The 17,268-nt window shown below is 51.1% G+C and overlaps 1 protein-coding gene and 1 long non-coding RNA gene across 2 annotated transcripts in view; both read left to right on the forward strand.

Annotated features, from left to right (window-relative positions):
- The first annotated feature begins 269 nt into the window (after window positions 1-269).
- Window positions 270-4,957, forward strand: LOC113990866. The gene is made up of 2 exons (XR_005562524.1): window positions 270-517; window positions 3,878-4,957. It is a non-coding gene; the product is annotated as an uncharacterized LOC113990866 (long non-coding RNA).
- A 7,493-nt stretch (window positions 4,958-12,450) lies between these two features.
- TEX264 (testis expressed 264, ER-phagy receptor) overlaps window positions 12,451-17,268 on the forward strand; it is a 39,051-nt gene continuing 34,233 nt past the window's right edge. The window contains exons 1-3 of the mRNA XM_027729372.2: window positions 12,451-12,494; window positions 13,504-13,557; window positions 14,733-15,024. Coding sequence (XP_027585173.1) covers window positions 14,767-15,024 — 258 coding nt within the window. The 5' untranslated portion in view covers window positions 12,451-12,494; window positions 13,504-13,557; window positions 14,733-14,766. The remainder of the gene's footprint in view (window positions 12,495-13,503; window positions 13,558-14,732; window positions 15,025-17,268) is intronic.

Genomic DNA, 17,268 nt, shown 5'->3' on the forward strand with positions numbered 1-17,268 from the left:
GAGCACCGGGGTACTGAGCACCCGGGAGCAACTGGAGAACCCGTGAGTACTGAGCAACCGGGATTACTGAGCACCCGGGAGTACTGAGCACCGGGGAGTAATGCGCACCAGGGAGTACTGAGCACCCGGGAGTACTGAGCACCCGGGATTACTGAGCACCCGGGAGTACTGAGCACCCGGGCGTACTGAGCACCGGGAAGTACTGAGCAACCGGGAGTTCTGAGCACCCGGCGCCGGGGATTTGTGTGACTGTGCCTCGTTTGCCTACAGTCCGCTCAGTTCCCTGTTTTCTTCTAGTGGATTCCCACCTCGAGTGCTGTGCCCAGCTCTGGGTCCCTCGGGAGGGACGCTGAGGTGCTGGAGCGGGTCCAGACAAGGGCAACAGAGCTGGTGAGGGGTCTGGAGCACAAGTCCTGTGAGGAGCGGCTGAGGGAGCTGGTGGTGTTCACCTTGGAGAGAAGGAGGCTCAGGACTGACCTTATCATTCTGCAGCTCCGTGAAAGGAAGTTATAGCCAGGTTGGGATTGACCTTTTTCTCCCAGGCAGCCGGTGATAGGACAAGAGGACACAGTCTTAAGCTGTGCCACGGGAGGTTTGGGTTGGACATTAGGAAGAATTTCTTCACAGAAAGGATGATTATTGAAATGGCTGCCCAAGGAGGTGGTGGAGTTGCCATCCCTGGAGGTGCTTAGGAAACACTGGATGTGGCACTTAATGCTGTGTTGATTTGGTGTTTGGTCATAGGTTGGACTCGATGATGTCAGAGGTCTTTTCCAACATAATTGACTCACTGGAAGGCATACATGGAGTTGTATCACTGTGCTCCATTTGCCTGTGGGCCTTTCAGTTCCCTCCTGCTTCCAGTGGAGCCGGTGAGCTGTGCTGTTGACAGACACTGGGCAGAGCTGTTGGAGCTGGAGGAAGCCAGGGAGCTCACAGGCAGTGTAGGAAGGGGCTGGAAGGGTTGGATTCACTGCCACTTCTCACTGACAGGATCTCCTGAGCATGTCTGTGGTCAGCCTGATGGCAAGGATTGCCCTTGTCCCAGGATGCAGAGCCCTGTGGTTGGTGCAGTGTATCCTAGAGGAAGGGTACTACCTCATTCTTGTTTCCCTCCTTGCCCACCTGAGAAGGTTCAACAGGTGGAACTGGCCTTAGGGGACTTGGGGGGCATCACTGGGAAGGGAATGCGTGTACAGAGGGGGTTGATGACAAATACTCTCTGCTGTCTTTCAGGGTTCCCTTGTGCAGCAGGCGCAGGAGCCTTTAGCTGGCATGTGGGGATAACCTATTTAACCTGGGTTTCCCTAGAAGCTGGTGCTGTGCCAATCCTAGTACATGATCTTAAGTGCTTGTCCCCATCCCCGCTCCTTCCTTATTTGACAGCATTTGCATTGCCAGCTAACTTTAGCCTGACCTTTTTATGGCCTGCACTCTGTCTGTGAGGAAGGAGCTGCTTAGCCCCTGTCACTAAGCATGTCCCTGTAAAGCATTGCAAGGAGCTAACTTTTTTAATCAAGCAAATGTTTGATACAAACTGGTAAATGCTCGGTACTGATTCTTGACAGACAGCTGACAGCGTGCACAGTCAAGAGGCCTATGATAGTTTTCCCTGTGGCTGACCAGTACACCTCCACCTCTGACATTGGGACAGAAGTCCATTTATCTGTCAGTGTTGTCTTTGTTCTAGAGCAGTGTGTTTTACTGTCTACCCCAGTAAAAATGTGGGTTCCTGTGTGGCATTTAAAAAAAAAAAAAACAAAACAAAAATCTCCAACAACTTACCCTTTGCAGCTGATTTGGATATCCAGCTCCTCCTAAAGTCAGGAACTTTCATCTGAACCCAGGCTGCTCACATTCATAAAGGAGGAAAATTAGCAGGTCAAGCCACTCCAAATATACAAAGTGTCTTCCCAGGTTCCTCATATGTGGCCTAATTAAGCAAATGGGAACTCTCCCAATGGTGCCAGTATAAAAAAAAAATGTGAAAGCAGCAGAGCCCAAACCAAAAGGAGATCTATTTCTTCCATGTAGGACATCATTCTTTCTCTCTCCCCAGTCTACACTGCATTTAGGCCAAGTGCAGGCCTTGGTCAAGTTAGTTTTTGATCTGTCTCACAGATAAAGAATCCTGAAGGGCAAGTCACTTGTCTGAAGTCCTGAAGGAAGTGGCCACCTTGAAAGCCAGACCTTTAGCCTCCTCCTTCCCTGTTGCTGTAGCAATTAATTTGCCTGTGTCTGTCCATGGGCGGTAGCTTCCAGCTGGGCCCGTGGGTGCTGTCAATGTGCTGCTGTCAAAACAGCCCCAACAAAAGGGAGAATTCCAGTGCTCTGGACAGGGGGTTTTCACGGGGAGTTTTCACAGAGAGGGTTTTCACAGGGATAGGGAAATCCAAAGCCTCTGATATGCAGAGGGGGAACAGAAGCTCCCAAAAGTTGCTGGCCTCTAGTCCAACACAGGCTCTTGGGCGTGGTTGGAGAAATGAAGCCTATGAGCCCCAGCTCAGTGCAGTTGAAGTGTCTGACACAGGCACCTCCAAGCTGGCATGGGTCAGGCTTCCCTGTTGCAGGATTGCGGGAGAAAGCAGCTCTGTATTTCCCACTGAGAGAATCCCTGGTATGGAAACACTCGAGGCTCAGAGGAACACAGGCCTTTAAAATCCTACAGCAAAGCCATCAGAAATCTTTGTGTTCTGTATTCTCTGCCCAAGCGTGGGATCCTCCCGGTTTCCTCCTGTGAAGATTTATTACCTGAACTGAAAGTTTATCTCGTGTCCCTACCTGGGATTGTGTATCCAGGAGGCTGTACCTCTTAGAGACCCTGACTGGCTCTTGGGTATGACAGCTCCAGACAGCAGTGACTTGCACAAGCTCATCCCTTAATCCCAGCGTGACCCACCTTCCTCTCTCCCACAAATAGAGCACAAGCAGCTCCTCCTGCAGTCCTGAAAGCCTTTCCCATATTTCACTATCATTTTTTTACAAGTTGTTTATTTTTTGCATAATTCTCTTAGCTTGTGTCTCAGTTGAAAGCTGGACAATTATTTAATTTATTTCACACCAACACAGCAGCCTTGCTTCAAGTGCGTGGTAGCTGCTGTGGCAAGAAAATGCAATGGCAATGAGTAAGCTTACCTTGTGGTATGTGCAGAGAGACTTAACTGAATTAAAAACCTATCAGAAAAATCTACAGTTTTCCTAGCAGGCAGCAAGCAAGACCAGTGAAGTCCAGTTTATGCTCAAAGACTAAATTATCCCAGAACTCTGAGTTCGTAAATGGTGCAGAACAGACAAAATTCAGAGATGTTTAGTGGGATCCAACAATAACTCTGTTAGAGAAACTTTAATGCTTTGTAAAACAATAGAGAATAGAGAGGGAATAGAAGATTTGAATTGTACAGTAAGGCATCTAATATTGACTCTTTTTGTGCAGTTTAAGATAATCTGATAGTTTTCTTCCTGTTTTCTGAATTTAGAAATATTTGAAGGAGCTCTAGTAAACTATACCACGAGACAGTGAAATAAAACCACTTTCCACTTTAAATTTTAAAGGATAAACTGAAGAGAATATATTGATGCGTCTTGATCCTGAAATAATTAAGCTTCCCCAACATTTTACTAGTATTTCAAAATTGTTTTTTCTGTGAAGTGCCCATGCCCTCCTTTTCCAATTTTGTTTCAAGAACCAGCATAAAAGCCTTTAGCCCTAAGCATGAGGCACAAAAACGTTCAGCACATGCAACACTCCACTTATATCCCAGGCTGGCATGTCAGCAGTGGGATCACATCAGGGATAGCATCCCCCTGGGACTAAATTTTCATTTGTAGTTTCAACCTCTCACTAAATTCTCAGTAAATCCAATATTTTTTCTTGCAGGCAGAAGGAAAGGACTGGTGGGTACCCCCTCAGTGTGAAAGAGGCTGTAGCTGGGCAGGAAGGACAGACAGACCTGGCAGTGACCTACTACAGGAACCTGCAGTCCTGCCTGGGCAGGACAGTGCCTGTGCTCTGCTCCCTTCCTGCTGCTGCACTCTGGAGAAGCCAAACCTCAGAAGGACAAGAGCAGGACACATGGCATGAGCTTTCACAGCTGGAAGGGAAAGCAGGTCCTGGCCATGCCCTGCTGCTGTGAGAGGCTCACCCAGCTCAGCTGCAGCAGCGCAGGATGAGAACTGGAGCTTTAGCAGCACTCGGTGCATTTGGCAGGAGGGTCCTGTACCACCGGGAAACTCCTGTCTGCATGCAAAAGGTGAGACAAAATGCATAATAACCTTGGCTATTCAAGTCTCCTGCTCTAAGTGACGCTCGGACAGACTTTTAGGCTGCTCGCTTTTAGTGCTTTCTGACAGAGGAGGGAGCTGTCAGCTCAGCTTTGAGTTGCTCAGCAGGCAGACGTGCCCACCCGGGAGCTGACTAAGCTGTCCGGGCAGCCCACTGAAGGGAGATGTTAAGCCTGACTTGCAGGAGGTGGAATGCTAACCTGAAAGTGCTTAAATCTTTTGCTTTAAGTGCATCTATGGGGTGTTTTGTGTCCCTGTACAATGAAAACCACAGTCACCGGCCTGCAGGGACAGTGGGAGCAGCAGACTTGAGCTGTTTGAAGGTGGAACATTTGGCAGTGGGGTCTTGCACTTTCCCTGGAAAACTGGAGCCTGTGCAAGACCTTCCTGTTAATGTCCAGAGCCAGAGCAGCCTCCTCTGTGCCTGGGCGATGCAAGCAGCCCTTTTATCTGGGAGACCTGCCAGGCAGCAGAAGCAGGCAAGGAAACAGCAAAGTTAGACTGGTCTGAGGTTGACTCAAGCCAATATGAACTGGTCTGAAGTGGAATAACAACCCGATCCTATCAGCCATTTCTCCTGGTACGACCCGTCAGTAGCCTTCCTGCCTCAGCCGGTGGCAGTGTTACGAGGTATGGCTTAATTACAGCCCTGAAATAAAAAAGAATTTCTTCATTAGATGTTGCTTTACAGCTGCATCAGTCATCTTCTGTCCAGCTGCTCGTGGCAGAGCTCCAGGTGGGCTGAATGGGGCTGGTTTGGCAGGTACGAAGGGAGGTGGTGGTTGGAGCGCGCAGCTGGGCAGAGCGGGGCTGAGTCAGAAGCTCCTGGTGACGTTGCTAAATTCAGTTTGCCACAAAGATCTATTTCTCCTTCACACTGGAGCTGTGTTTATGCAGTCTTTCTGCCTTCAGAAATGTGGCTCAGACCCAGTCCCTGAGAGTCACACGCATTCATTCCTTGGCCGTTGAAAAAAGGCAAGTAGGAAAACGTGGTGTCTGTGTTACATGTTTGGGGACTGGTTTCCACCACGCTTGTCTTCTGACAGTAGTTAGGCGACAAAGATTGAAAGCCTGTCTTCCCACCCAGGGTATTGTGCTTTATTTCTCAAGCCACAGAGATAACCCCTGGCAGATGACTTCATTTTAAATTGTAGTGAGACCCTGAACTGATGATTTAGGAGCACCTGTTTTCTTTGTTGTGGTTCTGATTTTGGTGTGTTGCTTTGTGCCCCAGAAAGATGGATTGTTACTTGGCTAAGGCTAAATGAGGAGGTTATACCAAAAACTGTGTGAAATGGAATCTCTTTCCAGTCTGAGTCAGTCCTTCCAAATCCTGTTCCTCTTTCCCCCAGGTACTGGTGCTAGAAACCAGCAGCCTTTCCTCCACCTCAGTCGATGCACCAGCATCAGCTTAGTGCTAATGTTCTGAACTGCTCCGAATTAATGGTAAATCTTATGTGTCTTGTATAGCAGAGACTGACTCACATCAGCTCACTTGATCACTTATTCCAGGAAAATAACACTCAAATTTGCCAGAGAACTGTCCCTGACACACTGAAATACTTGTGACTTCAAAGCTTTTGCAACTCAGAATGGAAATTTCTGTATGTTTTCCTTTAAAATTGTTCGTATTTAAATATGGGAATTGCAGTAAGAACCTTGAAAGACTCTTCAATTTGAGAAGATTTTAAAATTGATCACATTCAGGAACCTTTGTTTCAGGCAACTCAGCTCAGACTAATGTAGAGTTGCACAAAAACCTCCCTAAGAAAAACCAAGGCATAAACTTGGGATTTAATGTCTCAAATTCATGCAGAGTTTGTTTTAAAGAATATTTTAGTCTCAGTAACCCAGGAAAGGGCTGTATTTATCTGGAAAAAGCGTCTTTTCCCAATGATAGACTTAATTCAGTCCTTTCACATTTTTTTTTCTGTCATTTTTTTTTGGACAAGAAGCAAAAGGTGCAGGAGCAAATACTGCAGAGGCATAAAAGTTCCCCTCTTGTATGAGAGGAGCAGAGGCTTAAATGGGAAAAAGGCTTGCTTTTAGACTTCTGAGTTTTGGCACATGTCCCAGTGGGATGTGTGTGACTGGCCCTCCCCAGCTTCTGCACAGTGTTGCATTTCTTCACAAAAATAGGACCTTTGCTGGTACTGGGGTAAACAGGGAAGAACGTAGGGGAAATGCTCTGGGCAAGGGGGAGCAAACGGGGTGTGAGGTGTGTGACAGATGGCTCTGGGTTAACTGTTCCTGCTGAGTACCTTTATCATTCAATATGCTCAGTAAGGCTGTATCCCAGGGCTGCTGGACCCTCCTGGTCTCTCAGACCTTCTGAGGGACTCTGTAAGGGTAGTTCAGACGTGGCTGACTGATCCCTGCCTGGCAGCAGGACGAGTTACATCTCAGAACCACCTCATAAACCTCTAAAATCTTGGAAAACTGATTTCCTTGCAAAAGCCAAGACAAAATATGCAACATTGAGCCAAAATAACATTTTGTTATTTGGAGATTGACCTCAGCCCAATTTCTGACGCTGGGTTCAGGCTCAGCTGCTGCTTAAGAGCCAGCCAGAGAAATTGTGTGTGTGTGTGTGCTGTTACCCCCTGGAAGTGAAGGTGCTGAGGTGAAGCCTGAGCAAGCCACAGAGGGTGAAGCTGTGTTATGTAGAGGAGGGTAATGCAATTTCTAGTGGTCAATGGTGTTCTGGTGCAGTGCAAGGGTTTCTCACACGTTATCCTCCCCTCTACAGCAGCAACAAACTTTACTGCAGATGTGCAATATAAAAGACAAGAACATTGCAGTGCTTTATTGTGACACTCTGTTCCCTCTCCTCCCCATGCTGCTGGTAGAGCTCTGCACTCAAAATTCAGATGCAGCTCACATTTGGCGTGATAGCAGAATAAACCATAGGATTCAAAATGTTCCTGGATCTCCCTTTAAATGCTTTCCCTTCTCGCTATGGCACCCTTGGCATCCCTGGGGATGGGATTTGCACTTCTGTGCTCTGTTGCTGCAAAATTAAGCCTATGGCAGTGACACTTGGAGGAGGGAAGGGAGGTCGTGTCGAGGTGGACTAATGTCAGAAATCACTTGTGTTTAATAGCTTTTGCTATGAATAATATGTCCCCTACAACCTGAGGTAGTAGGAAAAGGAAGGGAAATATGAGAGTATATATAATCAGAGTTCCTGAAAATCCTTTTGGAAGTGCTCCCCCTCCTCATATTTACAGTAGCTGCCTACAGATGTTCTTTAGCTGGAAGAGGTTCATGAAGTATTTTTTCAAGACAGCTTTTTTGTCAGGAAGAGACGAAAATCTTAAACCAAAAACGTCTTTCAACTTTAAATTTGGAGTTGTTGTCATAATGTATTTCTTCACAGAGCTGCCAAAGAGGTTTTTAAAAGCGCTATTTATGCATGTGCATTAAAAGCAGGAGCACACCATGGCTATATGAAATTAATTTTCTGGTTTTGAAGCTTGCAATTAAGGTTGGGACAAATGTTCCTGCTGGTTGTTCCTCCTGCAGTCACTCTTGTAAAACTAAAGGAGAACCACTGACATGAAAGCTCTGTTGGTGTCGTTACTGCTGGGCTGCTTTGCTTTGTGGAGTGTCAGTTCCTCTCTGGTTAGAGTGACATTGTGTAAGGCTCTTAAAATCCTGCTGAAATCCCTGAAGCCTGTGAGGGGATCCCTCATTAAAAATGCTGGAAGACAGTCTAAAGTGTCACTCGCTGTAGAGAATGAGCTTGTTGACAAGACCACATTAAACTCAGCACTTTTCGCAAGCACAGTTTGCAAACCCAGAGAGATGGAGCATAACGTGTTCCTGCTTCCCTTCTTGTTTCTGTCTGGATGGAAAACGGAAAAACACTCTGGGGAAACTATCTCATGTTTTCAGTGAGAAAAAACCTAACTTAATCTAGACTTCATGTACAAGAGAGGAGGTTAAAAAAAAAGACAGCATGGCCTGGTTTGTAGATGTGTATTCTTGTGCAGCTCAAAGACAATGTAAGATCATCCTCAGGATGAAGTAGGAAGTACACAATCACTGCTAAGACAATGAAAATTGAAGACATGCCACAGGAGGAGAAATTAAGATAATATTTCAATGCAAATGTCCCTATAAAATACGTTTTTCACCAAGAAAAGATGTGGATAGCCCTGTGCTTTGTGAGTGTGTGATCGCTGCAGTAGGATCTACAAATATTCCCGGCACAGGTAAAGGGAGAGATTCTCCTCTGGATCAAACACAGATGTCTGTGAGAAGCATTGCTACTGATGTGAGAACAGAGGATGGCTGTGGAGCAGAGATCCCTCTGAGCACTGGCCCTTGGCTGGCATCACCAAAGGAATTTGGCCAGACCTGTTCGGTCATGAGTCAAAGTTGTGCACCTGAGTTCCAAACAACTGGAGCTATAAACAGTTTAAACTGATTTTTCAGGGGAGTTCAAAGATGAATAATGCATCTCTTCAGGCTCGTAAGTGATCTTTTATTCACAGAAAATCAAAGCGATGTACAAGTGCAGTTGCTGGCCTTGGGGAGGGGAGTCTGAATGACTGCTCATCATTCACAGCAGCTACCAGAGGTGATGTGACATCTGAAAGGAAGAGATGAGAGCTCCATGGCAATTTGTTAAATAAAAAACACCTCAGTATCTCGCTAAATAGCTGATAATCAAAGGTGCAGAATTCTAATCTGCTGTTCAGGGCTTCAGGAGCAAAAAGAGGAGCTCACGGGTTACAGCCTACAAAAGTTTTTCTTCCATAACTTCATGGAAATTTGCTTGTATCCATGGAAATTCCCTGTGACAGAATTCCTTGTCCTGCTACTGTAAGTCTGTGCTGCTCAAGACACTCTGCAGGCACTCCTGAGTGTTTTGTCCATCACTGCAGTCCATTCTGTTTGGTTTGGTGGCTAAAGTTTTGTTTTAGCCACTAGATCCTACACCATCCAGGTTTGTATGGTTCAGGACTGGGATCTGAACACAAGGTGAGAATCTAAACTTGGCCCTTCTGCTTTCCAAAGGCAGGAGGTAGGAAAAGTTACATGTCTGCCTGAAAAGTTCCTGCCATAACTTAAAAATTTTGCATTTAATTATAAGACTATTTCTGCTAACAGATCAAGGAGAAAGATAGTTTGCTCTTTAGCATTTGTGGCCTAAATAGACAGTTAACCATAATTCGCATATTTCTTAACACTTTTGAGTTTGTTTGAAAAGATGTAAATGCCTTTCCTTACTCTGTAACAGTAAATTTTTTATTCCTGTCATGAGAAAGAAATGTTCCCCTGCCCTGCAGTGGGAAATGAATCTAAATCTGAGGGCAAACTAACAGATCAATAGTTAATCCTTAATAGTGCATCCCCTCTTTTGCATTAGCAGAGGCACGAAAAGGTGAGGGGTTGAAGTGCTCCTCACGCTGCTTGCCTTTCACAGGCCTGGCTCCCGTGGGATGTCAGGACGTGTGTGAGCCCTTCCTAGTCATCTCGAGTTTTCCCATCAACAGCAGTTGCATTTTGACAAATGAATAATGCTTCAGAAAATTTATTGATTGGTACAAGAAGCTCCAGAGTGGCAAATACTAAAAGTTTATGGTACCAGTACTGGGTGATGAGAAGTGGAATCTTTTATGCAGAGGGGATGCAGATCCTTTATGCTGTCCTGTGTAGCCTTTGGGGATGATTCCCAGAGTCTTTTGCTCTCAGCACCTGCCAGTGACACTAACTCTGTGCTTTGGGAGGCCAGTGGCCAAAACCTTACTGGCTTGAAATCTGAGCCATGGCCTGGTCCTGGCTCACTGGACTAAGCAGCATCTGAATATATGTCTGTGCCCTCACCCTGTGCACACAGCCCAGTCCTGTCCTCTGCCAGCTCAGTCCCTGCCCTCCACAGTGTTTTTCCTCTGTATAGGACCTACCAGGTGGGCATTTTCTGTGCCTGTGCTGCCTTCCTTCGAGTTATTCCTTCAACTGATGGTCTCCCTTGGCTGTAAGGGACCAAGTGCTGGTGCAGTAATGTGGAGTTGCCGTGTTTTGGGCAGCCAGGAAGGACTTCGGAGTGGAGCCCATCTATGTCAGTGCTGATGGAAAATTCCCAGAGCTGTGCACTCTGTTCCAGCCTCTTGCCTGCCCCTCCAGGGAGGGTATTTCCATGCGGAGTTAGTCAGAGTTGTTTGTGTTTTGCCATGTTCCCAAGGCAATCAGCATCCTTATCACACCTATTTGCCTTCTGGGCAACCAAAGTGAACTTCACAGAGCTCTGCTCACCTTGTCCAGCAGGTAAAGGCAACTGAGAGAGGAAGGACAACGAACTATCTTGTTAGGTCACTGGAGCAGGTGAGGGCAGAACTGGGAGGCCAAAGTCTGGGCCACAGGCTGAGCTGAATGTCCTGGCACAGGAACCACGTACCCTGCTGAGATGATGTGGAGCACTGGGGGAGGGAGATGCGATGACTGCTCTGTTGAGCATCATTTCTGACTGTTACTGCTGGGATGAAGCTGGAGTCCCTCCCTACAGTGGCTAAGGTGGATGGAGAAATATTACCTGGATCTTGAGAGGTAGGACTGTGCAAGGCCAACTTGCCCACATCTGCTCCTGCTCAAAACCCACCTCACTTTCTGACTGCCACTAAGAGAGAATTTAAATGTGAATGGGCTGATCTGCATCCCCCATTAGAGATGTGAGGGGCCCAGCAGGGCCCAAAGAAGTCTGCTGAGACGAAGTGTCTGCCATAGCCCAACACCCAGGGCCTCACTGGACAGTACATCCTTCTGCCTCACCTCTTCCCGATGTACTGGATCAGAGTGAAGGCACAAAGCTGCTAAATGAGACCAAATTTTAGGGACTAGTGTTATAATGGGAAAACATATGCTAAGTATTAAATGTGTGCTGACAAATAACTTCAAGACTGGAGGAAGGAGAAGTGTGTGATGGTCAGAGCTGGCAGTTACAGGGCTTTTGAGTTCTGTTCCTCTTCCTGCCGGTGATTCACTGCACGGCTCCAGGCGAGACACGTAACCAAGCTGGAATATTTTCTTCCAGCTGCAAAAGAGCTGTAGTGCCACACACAAGGAGGGCCTCTGAGGTTTAACTAATCCCAGTTTATGGGAAGCCTTGAGGTCCTCACTAGGAAGCTGCTGGAGAAAGGCAAGTATGACAGTATTTCACACTGCTGTTCATAAATGAGCTGCACCAATTGGTGCTGGACTCCCCCTTTAAACAGCCCCGATGGAGGGGGTTGGGATGTATGGGAATGGATGTGAAACCACAGCAGGAAGAGGCAGCAGCAAACTCCACTGCTCCTTTTTGCTGCATCTGAAGGTGGCTCATGTGTCCGTAGAGAGCAAACTTGCCCTGGTAAGAGGGTTGAAGAGGCTGGAGAAAGATCAGAGAGGTGCGAAGGTTGCTTTTATACAGGGGGAAGAAAAGGAGAAGTGAAGATGTTTCTGACAGGTTTTGGCAGCCCCAGCAATGGAATCTGCAAGTGGCTGCTCAAAACCCTCTCTGGGTTTGGTGGGAAGGGCTCAGGTGCTGCAGAGCAGCTCTGCCACTGCCCCGACCAGCCAGGCTGTGTGGTCAGGGCTGGTGCAGGGGGGCACCTGATTGTCCAGGGCCCGAGGGGAGGGGCCCAGTCACCAGAGGCTCTGGCTGTTATGGAGGCTGAGGCTCAGGGGTCACCCAGGCAGGATGCTGCCGCAACCCCAGCACAGGGGAAGCTGTAGGACACAGCGCTACCATTCACGACCAGCAGTGCCCTGGACAGAGCACGGGCGGGGGGGGGGAGAGGAGAGCCCGCCTTGCTGCAGGGGCTTGGGGGTCCTGCGCAGTGCCAGGGCTGGGAAGAGCGGGGAAGCGCTGGGAAGAGCGGGGAGCGCTGGGAAGAGCGGGGAGCGCTGGGAAGAGCATGGGAAGGGCCGGGAGGAGGAGGGGGGGCCAGGCCCTTGGAGACCCGGGAGGACTCGAACCCGCGTTCCCGTGATGGCCGAGCCCGCCCGCCAGGGGGCGCTCCCCTCGCCGGGCGTTGCCGTGGGGGGGGCGCGAGCCTTCGGGGGGCCCCGCCCCAGGCCCCGCCCCCGGTGGAAACCACGCCCCCGTCCCGACACCGCTGTCCCGCCCCCCCGGCGGCCCCGCCCCCCGGCCCCGCGCGTACCGCCCCCTGGCGGCGGGGCGGGGCGGCGCCGGGATCGCTCCGGGCCGGCCGCACCGGGAGCCCCGGGTGAGAGCGCGGGGGGCGCCGGGACCCCCGCCCGCCATCGCGGCGGGGGCGGCTCCGCGGGGCCACGGCGGCAGCGCCGCGCCGGGCCCTCCCCCAGGGTCGCGGCCTGCTTGGCGCCGGCCGGGTCCCGCACCGCCCAGGCGGTGGGTGCGGCGGCGGCGGCGGCGGCTGCACCGGTGCCGGTGCGGAGGGCGCTGCCGCGGGCAGGCGCGGCCCAGGGCTGCGGCTCCCGGCGGGCAGGCCGGGCTGCGGAGTCGCTCGGGGCAGAGCCTCCCCTCCGCCGGGCACGGGCACCGGGGGATGGACACACTGGCCGGGCAGGGGCCGGGGGGCTCCGCTCCGCTGCCCGTGGGGAGGGCAGGGGGCAGCCGGCAGTGCCGGCGGGGAGCGAGCCACGGGAACCGGGAGGAACGGCCCAAAATACTCTGCTCTCCTCTGGGGCGGCTGCCATCAGGGCCCTGGGGCTGGGCGTGGGGCCGGCGGCTCGGGGGAGCCACCGGGGCCGTGATTGGAGGTGCCGGGTCCGTGTCGGTTACAGGGAGGAGCCGGGGCGCTGCGGGAGCGGTGTCCCCCCGGGAGCGGCGGTGTCCCCCCGGGAGCGGCGGTGTCCCCCCGGGAGCGGTGTTGTCCCCCCGGGAGCCGTGTGTCTCCCCGGAGCGGTGTGTCCTCCCGGGAGCGCTCTGCTGCCGGGGCACCGGGGAGCAGCCCCGGTGCGACTCAGGTGACCCCGGGGATCGCCGGGCTGGGGCGGCTGCAGGACATCGTCCTCCTTCGCCGTCCCTTTCCCGTTTCCGTGTTTGTCGGTGTCTCGTGTGTTCAGCCGCAGAGTTTTGGGAAGAAACCTTGGCCTGCGGGGTCCTGCAGGAGCAGGTGCTCCTCGGGACACCCCTGCTCTGGGCAGCTGGTCCGAGGCCACCGGGTGCCTTTCGGCTGCTCTGGCGTGGCTTGTTTTTCTTTTGGTCTCGTGAGTTTGAGAGGAAGCAATGATACTTATTTTTTCCTGCTGCAGCGCCGAAGATCCTGCACTCCTGTGGATGCCGTGAAGCGTTTCTGGGTGTTGCAGGTGAGTGGGGTCACGGTGTGAGACGGTGCCTGGCCCAGGAGCGTGGCCGGTGCTGTGGCTCGGCAGGGCTTGGTTTTGCCATCCCTCTGCCTGCCGGGGTCGAGCAGAGTGGAGCCGCCTGCGCTTCCTATCAGGATGTGGCTTTTCTCTTGCCATAAAGCTGAGCTCACAAGCAGCAGCCTCTGTGAACAACTCTTTGTGGACAAAGTGTGTTTATAAAACAGAGGTAAAGGTGAATTGTTTACTTCAGTGTTTGCTTCCAAACCTGTCTCCTGTGAAAGTCCAAGGGGAGTGTCCCAGCTAGTCCCTCTGGCCAGAGCTGTGTTTCAAGGGAGTATAAAGCACAAACAACTCTCCTGAAATGTTTTGCGTTGCAACTCCTCAGAGTGGTTGCACTTGGTGGGTGACAACAAGCAGGAGGCATTCACCAACCAGGCTGCTGTGTCCCACAGTCAGCACAAGAGAAAAGATGCCAAACAAAACAGGAAGCCTTTGTTGGGGTTATAAAAACTCTTCTAGTTTTAAAAAAAGCTATCTAAAAGGAATACCAGTAATTCATTGCACCTGAGTGTGTTGGGGATGCTTTTTCTAGCTGGGTCTTCAGCTTCCTCTGAGTGTCTCTGGGTACTTGGATCTGGATACAGGGCTCAGTTCTGAACTGGCATGGTCCTCATTTGGATCATTGCAGGGAGGCCTGGTCTTCTAGATTTGCTGACAAAGACGCTTCCCTGGTCACAACCTTGGGCATGGTATCTATAAATGATAAATTATTTTACTGTGATCCCCTGATCCTTAGCCCAGTGCTGTGTATCTGTTACCTGTTGGGTGATGCAGGCTCCCAGGGTGGCTTTTGGTCTCTCCTGGATGCAAAATTGGACTTGAGCAGTTCTGAGGAGATGGGGATGGTGCCTCTCTGTCCTCCCTTCATAACCACCTTATTCCCAAGAGGCACTGAAGCAGTATAATTTGTACCTGGTGACCAATTGGAACAGGCTGATGCAATGTGAGACTAATATACAGGAGGCTTCTGGGGGGTTTCCACTCCTTTCAAGTTTCACACATCAGAGGAATTGAACGAGAGTGCTTTTGCTGCACATAAATAACTTCAGAAAGCGATTGCTTGCCCAAGTGCTGGCTTGACTGCCCTCCTTTTTCTCCTCTGCCCTTGCTGCCAGTGCATCAGGAACCGTGGCGCACCAGGTGTCCATCATGACCGACTGGGTGCTCTTGGGGCTGATCGCAGCGGTGGTCGCGCTGCTGCTGCTCACGGTCTTCGGTTTCGCCGTGTACTCGGGGCTCTTCACGGAGGTGGTTGTGAGCGCTGGCTCCCCCCCTGTCGGCACCATGACTCTGGCCTACAAGTTCAGGGTGGGCCCTTATGGAGAATCCGGGCAGCTCTTCACGGACGGCTGCAGCATCTCCTCGAAGCTCTGCTCCATCGGCGTCTACTACGACAACCCTCACACGGTAAGGGGTGCCCCGGGAGGCCACGGGCTCCCACAGTCAGCACACGGGTTCTCAGCTTGGGATGCTTCCTGATCGTGTTTCAGGCACTGGCGTTCACAAAGTTCTCCCAGGTCAGCAGAGGATGCTTTGTGAGGAAAGGCACCTGAAAGCAGATGGGTTTTTGGATAACCCTAACTGGAAGGCACTGGGTGAGCAAAGCTTGCTCTCTTCTGATAGCCTCTGCTGAATAAGTTATCAGCAGGATAACGGAGCTGGTTATGGAGCAGAGGGGAATGTTCGTGACCCCAGGATGAGACATAACTTGGCAGATTTCTTGGCTGCTGGAAGTGCAGTCCTTCTGGGCTTGCAGCTCTATGGTTGAAAGCAAGTGGTCTCTTCAGCTCGGTCTATTCTCATCCCTACTCCTTCTCTTGCTTCTAGTGCTCTCATGTGTTTCTGAGCTTCCCTGTAGTTCTTCCGTCCCTTGAGAGTTGTTACTGAAACCTCAGGTACTGCCTGCTGAGGGCTCCTGTCTGATGAAACAGTTGCTCCATGATTCTCTCCAGGCTGAGAGGTGAGCGGAAAGCGTGCTGCCTGACGGCTGTCAGCCAGAGCCAAGTACTCTGATGGGAACAATCCAAGACAAGGAACAAACAGAAGTGCATCAGAACTCGCCGGGGGGTGAGGATGGGTGGCACTGGGGTCTCCAAATTATGGCATGTGGGCATTTGTCTGGGGCAGACAGCCTGGCTCCCCAGTAATTCTGCAGTAGCTAGCGTGACCGTGGAGGAATCCATGGGGAGGAGGGATAACAGTGGCCAGCAGCTGTGCATGTGTGCTTGGGCATGTGTGTTGGGTCTGGCACAGGGCACAGTGCTTGGGCTGATAGCTCTCACCCAGCATTTCTGCTCTGAGAGTGGCTGGCCCTGTTTTAGGAACCCTGTTTCATGGCTTGCAAGATGGTGCTCCCAAGGGTTGGACCTGCTTTGAGGGAACTTGTCCGTGAAAATGTAGTGCTGAGAGAACTGTGACAGGAAGATATTGGAGGTGAGAAAGCCTGAGCTTGGCTGTGCTCAGTGGAGCCTGCTGTGCTCAACCACCTTGTGTCTTTGTATCCTGTGACACGTTGACTTATCTTTGTCTTCCTGGATCATGGGAGGCAGAGGGGACACTATGATGCCTCTTCCTGGCCTGGGAAAGATGATGACAAAGAAGACTCCTCCCCTAGGGATGAGCTGGGCCGAGGCACGGTTTGACTTGGCGTGCTTAGACCGTTTTCTCTGAAAGAAGTGTCACGGCTGGAGTGGGAGCTGTGGAGAGTGCCTGGTATGTGAGGGCCCACATGGTCAGAGTGGCCATTTCACCACCTCTACTTTGTGTCCTTGTCCTTGAGTGAGGTCCTTGCCTGGAGCTGAGAATCCTGGTGCTGCTGTTTGTTCCCCATGGTCTCTGGGGATGGAGCAGGGCAGTCAGTGCTGTTGGAAGGGCTCAGTGTCCATTCCTGGTGCTGTCCTGCTCCAGGGACCTGATGTGGACATGCTGTGCAGACCTTCTGCTGGCATTGTGGCAAAGGCATTGTGCCTTACCTCTTTGTTTGCCAAAGCCTGGGCTAGTGAAAGCCTGTACTGCTGAGGCCCACAGATAGGGATAAGGATATTTGTGGTAACGTTTGCCCTGGCTGGCGCAGGGAATGCTCTCTCTGGTAGCACCAGGTGAGGCTGGGAAGGAGCAACTCCTACCTGACCATGAAAATTTGGGCTGTCCATGCAGGATCAAGCTGCCTTCCCTTTCTGGTCCTGTCTTTTTTCCCCTCTTCCTGCATCTGTTGCATCTCTGCCCTCATCCCTGTGGTTGGAGCAGGCAGTGGAGTTGCTGAACTTGTCTCATGTAGCCATCCAGGGTTTTGAAAGCAGCTGTTTCTCTTTGTGGCAGGAGTTTAACCTGCCCTCCAAGGCTTGGCAGGCAGCCCCACGGACCTTGCCCTTCTCTGGATGGGCTGCCTTTGCTCGTGACATTGGGCAGGTGACGTGGGCCTGAACCTCCTACCTCTGTAGCCACTGTAGTGGCTGGGACACAGGGGACATGCAGAATGAAACTGCAGTGCCTGTGGCTCTGCTTGGGGACAGGAGCCTCCTCTCACCTGCTATCCCTGAGCACAGTGTCACACCTGGGTGTGCTGGAGCACCTCTGGTGCTGGTGAGACCTTCCACGGGCTGATCTGTGGCTCCTGAATTGATTCCCACAGAGATTCATGTCTCACCAACA

This window comes from Pipra filicauda, unplaced genomic scaffold, assembly GCF_003945595.2.
Source record: "Pipra filicauda isolate LSUMZ 115617 unplaced genomic scaffold, ASM394559v2 scaffold103_size3290846_pilon, whole genome shotgun sequence".
Taxonomy (NCBI): domain Eukaryota; kingdom Metazoa; phylum Chordata; class Aves; order Passeriformes; family Pipridae; genus Pipra; species Pipra filicauda.